Source organism: Panthera uncia, unplaced genomic scaffold, assembly GCF_023721935.1.
Source record: "Panthera uncia isolate 11264 unplaced genomic scaffold, Puncia_PCG_1.0 HiC_scaffold_2388, whole genome shotgun sequence".
NCBI lineage: Eukaryota > Metazoa > Chordata > Mammalia > Carnivora > Felidae > Panthera > Panthera uncia.
The window spans coordinates 1-7,157 of NW_026059116.1; the positions used below are offsets into that span (position 1 = coordinate 1).

Consider the following 7,157-nt stretch of genomic DNA (forward strand, 5'->3'; position numbering starts at 1 on the left):
CTCTCCTCTCCCTCCTCCTCCTTTTCTCTCCACCCCTCATCCCTCCCACCTTTCCCACCCCCTGCCCCTCCTTACCTTCCTTCCCACCCTGGAGGTTGTGAAACTTCCTTTGCCCCCTGCTTCATAAGGTCAAGAAGACAAGGCTTGAAGTGTACTTTTTCATCACACCTGAGTATGACTCAACCCTTCAAAGCTTCACAACCAGCCGCCGCTCTCCTCATTGAGGATATACGGATATCGAATATCTTTTTCCGGAAGTGACTCCCCCACCCTTGTGGAAATCTGCAAAAGGGGGGGCCTCCCCCCGAGGTGGGCCTCCACAGTGGTCTCAGGGAATCCTTGGCAGGGAGCTGTTCATATTATCCTTATAAACCAAGTTCTAGAAATTCTAGAAAACATGGGGTGCCTGGGTGGCTCAGTCGGTTTAGCATCTGACTCTTGGCTTCAGCTCAGGCGCTCTGTGCCGACAGTGCAGGATTCTCTCTCTCCCTCCCTCTCTCTCTCTCTCTCTGCCCCTCCCCAGCTCACTCTCCCTGTCTCTCAAAACAAATTAAAAAACTTAAACATTTTTTGTTTTAAATCTAGAAAACAGGGAAAAGACGACAGATTGCCCTTCAAGTCCCTGGGGTTCCCAGTGCCGTGAGCGGTTCTGGTTTCGTCTGTGAGTTTTGGGCTCTTGTCTCCGCTGAGCCACTGGAGCATGACCGCTTCGGAGCCTACGGGTGGCTGTGTATCTGTGCAGGTGGGTGCCCTTGACGCTTGGGGCTTGTGAGAGGGTCACCTCAGAGCAGCCATCGGGTCCATAGCACCAAATGCCTCCCGACTGCTGGCTTGTTTTCCACCAGCCCCCCTTGGCCAACGTGCAAGGCTGGTGGGCAGGAGGGGACAGCAGGATGTTGTAACAACCCCCGCCCGGTGCTGCGTTCCCCTCCTGCCCCTGTATAAGGCCGAGTGGTACCAAGTCCAAGGGCGTCTGGTGCCAGCACGGCCGACAGGGCCCAGCCCCCCCCACCCCCAGTCACCCTCAATTTCCCTGCTACGGTGACCACACTATCGTCACTATCTATGGCTATCAGATGCAGAAAACTGTGAGAGACTTGTGGCAGAAATGAGGAACTCCGGGTTCTGGGGGGTGGCAGGCCCCTCCTCAGGCCTCCTCCTCACGACTTCTCACCTCCTTGCCTCTCCCACCTCTCCCCACCACACTCCTGAGGAGTCAGAGACTGGGCTGGAGCTCCCAGGCTGGGAAAAAGTGCAAAGAGCTGGGGCCATGGCTCCCGCAGGCCTGGTTTCCAATTCTGGTTCCTCCGTTTGTATGTTGAGTGACAGCAAGAAGGACAGTTCCCCACTTAGACTCTCATTTACTTTGTGGCTCAGTTGGTTAATCACCCAAATTCAGCTCAGGTCATGATCTCATGCTTCATGGGTTCGCGCCCCCCATTGGGTCTGTGCTGACAGCTCAGAGCCTGGAGCCTGCTTTGGATCCTGTGTCTCCCTCTCTCTCTGCCCCTCCCCTGCTCACGCTCTGTCTCTCAAAAATAAATTAAAAAAAAATTTTTTTTAATTAAAACAAAAAAAAGGAATCTCATTTTCCTAATCTGGAAAGCAGATTATCAAGAGAAGTAAATGAGATATGAGATCCCTGATAAATTTCAGGGGCACAGGAAGCCCTCGGGAAGCAATCATAGTAACAGATATTGAGCACTTGACATGTGCCATGTGCCCATCACACTATCATTTCCACCAACATCTTGCCCCTGCCAGTGCCTATGGTATAGAGGAGACTGAGGCTCATAGAGGTTAAGGAATTAGCCCAAGGTCACACAGCCATGAAGAGGTGGAGCCAGGCTTTGAGCCCAGCTCTGTTTGCAAAGCCCATCTTTTCATTCTTCATCCTCTGATGCATTTCTAGGCCAAACTGGGCTGAGCAAAAATTCGTCAGAGACCTGCTTTGTCTGGTGAAATACACGGGGAAGAGATGAAAAACTGCCATTTTCTCTGGCCTGCAGCAGAAATCCAGCGGGAGGGGGTTAAAATCCCAGCTTTCCCCCAGGGTGCCTGGCTGGTTCAGTGGGAGAGCACACAACTCTTGATCTCAAGGTTGTGAGTCTGAGCCCCACGTTGGGTGTAGAGATTACTTCAATGAATCGATAAAAACTCAAAACAAAAAAAATCCTAACTTCCCCACTTTTTCGTTGCCTGATCTCAGGCAGTGCTTTTCTGAGCCTCAGTTTCCTGACCTGTGAAGTGGGAATGTTTGTCTTGCTTGCTTGTAGGGAGGATTAAGCGAGCCTATGTTTGCACTGAGCCTGCTCAGGGTGGGTGCCCACAGGATCACACCTGCCAGTGTTTCTGGAAACATAGACATGCCCCCTCTGTCCCATCTCCTCTGCTTAGCATACCCTCCCCCTGGGCCCATGACCCCTGGGCCCTTGCATACCTCTGTGTGCCACTCCTCTCAGCCCTTGCAAGGGTCCTTCTCCCTTTTCTTATTGGGTCCATTGGAGGCTCAGCAACCTTTCAACATGACTGAAACCCACCCTCAGAAGCTGTAAACACAAGCATACCATTCGACTCAGAAATTCCACTTCAGGGATTCTATCTCAAGGAGACATTTTCCACCCATTCATTCAGTGAGTCATTAGCCATAGTGATTTATTGAGCACCTACTGTTTGCCAGGCCCTGTGATAGGCTGGGGTTACAATGGGGAGCAAAGTCGACTGGTACTCCAACCTCTGACCACTAGAAGTCAACTGTCTTTCTTTAAAAAAAAAAAACAAAAAACAAGTTCTAGATTTAAAAAGAAATTTTATTTAAAGTGGGTTCCACACCCAATGTGGGGCTCGAACTCATGACCCCAAGATTAAGAGTCACATGCTTTACCAATTGAACCAGCCGGGTGCTCCAAGAAGCCAACTGTCTAATTGCTGAGGAGACCTTAAACAATTACACAGATAAATATATAATGAAAATTGTAATGGCAAGGCAGTGTTTCAACACGTTGGTTGCCGTAGGCTTTTGCCCCCTAATTTGGTAAGTCCACTTCTGCGCCCAGGAAACTGGAAAAAGACAAAGGCAAAGTGAAAGGGGGGATTTTAAAAGTTTCTGTGGAGCAGTATCCCTCAGGAGCTTCCCCTTGAAGGTCACGGCTGGACCTGACTTCAGCCGGTCATGGGATGGGCAGCAGTTTCTGGGCAGCAGTGTCTGGAAACGTTTATGCAAAGAAAGAAAAAGACAAACAGAAATAATAGACAACCCAGTGGCGAGGAGTCCCCTGTGACCAGATCGCGGGTTCTAAACGCCCTTCTCCAATAAAAGGAACCCTTTCAGGAAAAGCGAAAATGGCTGCCTGCAGGGCTGAGGCAGAAAAAAGATGAGATGGGCCTCCAGGCATTTTGCAGCACCAGGCAGTGAGAAGTGCTCAGAAAGCGGGAACAAGGGACGGGCAGAGGGACCCAGGAGCCATCCCGATGGCACTCCCAAAGCAGGAATAATTTGGGCAACAAAATAATGTAGATTAGATTAGAAGTCAAAGTATAAATATCCATGGGTCCATACTGACATACATAATTGAATAATTAATTAATTGGGGTGAAGGGACATATCTTTCTGACAGAGGAATCCCAAGTCATTTATTTGGATGTTCCTTGCTCTGGGAGGCGGGGCTTCGCTTCCCCTGAGGGTCGCTGCGCTTGGCTGAGCGACATGTTTCCAAAGAACAGAGTATGGAGAGGGGAAAATAGCAACTTTATAGTGGAGAAACCTGGAAACACCGCCTTCACTAAGCCATTGAGGTTAACATCACAGTGAAAAGTCCTGTGTGCTTGTCATGTGTCCGCACCCCCCAGAGGCTGTGATAAGAAGAGTTTTTCACCTTGGTAGTATCCTCCCCACAAACCCATAACCCCAGTCTAGTCATGAGGAAAACATCAGGGAAAAAAAACAAACAACCAAAAAACTGAGGGACAGGGGCGCCTGGGTGGCTCAGTCGGTTAAGCGTCTGACTTCGGCTCAGGTCATGATCTCGCGGTCTGTGAGTTCGAGCCCCGCGTCGGGCTCTGGGCTGACCGCTCAGAGCCTGGAGCCTGCTTCGGATTCTGTGTCTCCCTCTCTCTCTGACCCTCCCCTGTTCATGCTCTGTCTCTGTCTCAAAAATAAATAAACGTTAAAAAAAAAAAAAAAAACTGAGGGACATTCGACAAAATACTCCACCAGTTCTCCTCAAGACTGACAAGGTTACAAGAACAACAAGGAAAGGTTGAGAAAGCGTCACAGACAGGATGCGATTCTGGAACAGAAAGAAGACATTGGAGAAAAGGCAGATAAAATCCAAACGCAGCCTACGATTTTGTTAACATTAGTGTGGCAATGGTGGTTTCTTAGTTTTGACAGATGCACCTTGGTAATGTGAAGTGGTAACATTAGGGGAATTTAAAACTGGCTGAGGGATATATGGGAAATCTATTTTTTTTCCACTTTAGTGGAAATTACAAAGATTTTTTTAAAAACCTGCACACAAACAATAGAGTAGAAACACAGCAAAGGGTTAATAGCAAGTATATTTGGATAGTGGGAAAGAATAATTAGGGTTTATTCCTTGTATGCTATTTGTTTGTTTTGGAAGTTTTATTTATTTAAGTGATCCCGCACCCTACATGGGGCTCCAGCTCACCACCCAGAGACCAAGAGTCACAAGCTCCTCCCACTGAGCCAGCCAAACACCCCTACACCTTTTATTGTAAACTGTTATTATTTCTTTTTTCTTTCTCTTTCTCTTTTTCTTTTAATTTTTTAAATTTTATTTGTTTTTGAGAGAGAGAGAGCGAGCAGGGGAGGGGCAGAGAGAGAGAGAGAGACACTGAATCCGAAGCAGGCCCTGGGCTCTGAGCTGTCAGCACAGACTGAGCCCCCAGAGGGAGGCCCCAATTTCCCTCTTTTTAAAATTTATTTATTTATATTTGAGACAGGGCAAAAGCGAGTGGGGGAGGGGCAGAGAGAGAGAGAGAGAGAGAGGGAGAAAGAGAGAATCCCAAGCAGGCTCTGTGCTCTCAGCCTAGAGCCGGTTGCCTGGGGAACTCACAAAGTGAATTCATGACCTAAGCTGAAATCAAGAGTCACATGCTTAACTCACTGAACCACCCAGGCGCCCCATAAACTTTTATTATTTCTTATTAGAAGTCTGCTATTTTATAGCAACAAAAAGTGAAATAAAGTCTAGTTTGCTCTCCAGTTTCACCACACACACACACACACACACACACACACACACACGAAGTATTTTGCGCGGTATCTAAATTATCTCATTTAACCTGTACCACCAGCTAAGAAAAGATTCTTCCCTCTATTTTACAGATGAGGAAACTGAAACTCAGAAGTCGGTGATTCCCTTAAAGTTATATATACCAAGCAAGTGGGCTCTCTCCTAAGCAGATTTCTCTCTAGCCCAAGGAAGAATTTTTTTTTTTTAACATTTATTTATCTTTGAGAGACAGAGACAGAGTGCAAGTCGGGGAGGGGCAGAAAGAGAGGGAGACACAGAATCCGAAGTAGGCTGCAGGCTCTGATGCGGGGCTCGAACCCATGAACCGTGAGATCATGACCTGAGCTGACGTCAGACGCTCAACCAATTGAGCCACCCAGGCGCCCCTCAAGGAAGAATTTTTAACTGTAATGTTAGGGGGGGGTATGAGTGCCTTGGAAAGGTGGTGAGTTCCCCACCAGTGAAGGGACCCCGTGAGTGTCCCCGACAGGAGTCCAGGGAAACTGACACTGTATCTTTCTCCTTAGACCCAAAGGGCAGGGCTGCGCCTCTCCTGAGAAACCCAGAACTGGGGCGCCTGGGTGGCTCAGTCGGTTAAGCAACTGACTGGCTCCGGTCATGATCTCAGGGTTCGTGAGTTCAAGCCCCACATCAGTCTCTGTGCTGCCAGCTCGGAGCCTGGAGCCTGCTTCAGATGCTATGTCTCCTTCTCTCTGCCCCTCCTCCACTTGTGCTCTCTTTCTCTCTCAAAAATAAATAAAATGTAAGAAAAATTAAAAAAAAAAAAAAAAGAAACCCAGAACTGCAGCAGGCTGGCCACATTTCCTCCTTCTAACTGGGAGGGCGGCGCGGGTAGGTGGGGGCGGGGGCGTCGGGGGCTTCTCCATCTTCCCCCCCTCCCCCCTCCACCGTGGGATACATCACAGACAACGGGGCGGGGGGATGGGGAAGCGGGGCGTGGGAACCAGCTGTCCTTTAGTTGGAGCCTCCAGGTGTCAGGCCTGATCTGCACTTTCGACGTCGCGCCCCCAGTGTGAGACGCAGGAACGCAGGCCACGGCAGGGGTGAGGAGGCCGAGGCCCGCGGAGGGCTCCGGCCGGGTCCCCACGCCCCGCGGCCGAGCGGCTCCGCCCACAGGGGCCAGGCAGGGGGCAGGGCAGGGCTGCAGGGCCGAGCGGCGGCCACTCAGGAGGCGTCCAGCGAGCCGCGAGGACCATGGAGCCGGTGTCCCTGCAGGACTTCGTTTGCGCCCTGGACCCCGCCTCCCTCCCGCGTGTACTGCGAGTCTGCTCGGGGGTCTACTTCCAGGGTGAGTGAGGGGCCGGCACCCCTCCGGCCCCCGCCCCCGCCGCTGCCCGGCTCTCGCTGGGTGTGGGGCAGGGGCGCCGCCCCGGGCGGCAGAAACCCGGGAAACCCAGCCACGCTGCCACTGCCCAAGTCCAAGTGTACCCAACCTCTCCGGGCCTCGGTTTTTGCTTTCGTGGAACGGGGGGGCGCTGACTGCCCCGCAGGGTGATGAGAAGTCACCGGCCTTACACACTCGGGTGGGTGGAACCGAGCCAGGCGGGGGGGGTGGAACCGCGGTGCGCACCGGCGGAGGTCTGGCGGTGGGGAAGCCGAAATTCAGGGCTCGAACCGGGTCAGGCCTCCCGCGCACCCTCCCACTCCTCGCCCTTGACGCCCGTCTACGCGCCTCCGTTCGGTCCCTTCAGCCCACCTTGGCCCTCGGCTTTGCAGCCTGATCTGATCAGCAATTCAGTTCTCGGCTTGAATGGCTGCTTCCCCCCCCCCCCCCCCCCGGCAGCCCCCCCCCCCCTCTGCCCCCCGCGGAACTTGCCCACGTGCCCCCCCGGTTCCCGGGGGGGGGGGCCCCCGGGGGGCCCAGTGACTAGTGCC

At 51.9% G+C, this 7,157-nt stretch overlaps 1 protein-coding gene across 1 annotated transcript in view; it reads left to right on the plus strand.

The window, feature by feature from the left end:
- Positions 1-6,235: 6,235 nt before the first annotated feature.
- LOC125917765 (protein THEMIS2-like) overlaps positions 6,236-7,157 on the plus strand; it is a gene marked incomplete at its 3' end in the record, with an annotated part of 5,533 nt that continues 4,611 nt past the window's right edge. The window contains exon 1 of the mRNA XM_049623871.1: positions 6,236-6,570. Within this exon, the coding sequence (XP_049479828.1) occupies positions 6,477-6,570 (94 nt within the window). The remainder of the gene's footprint in view (positions 6,571-7,157) is intronic.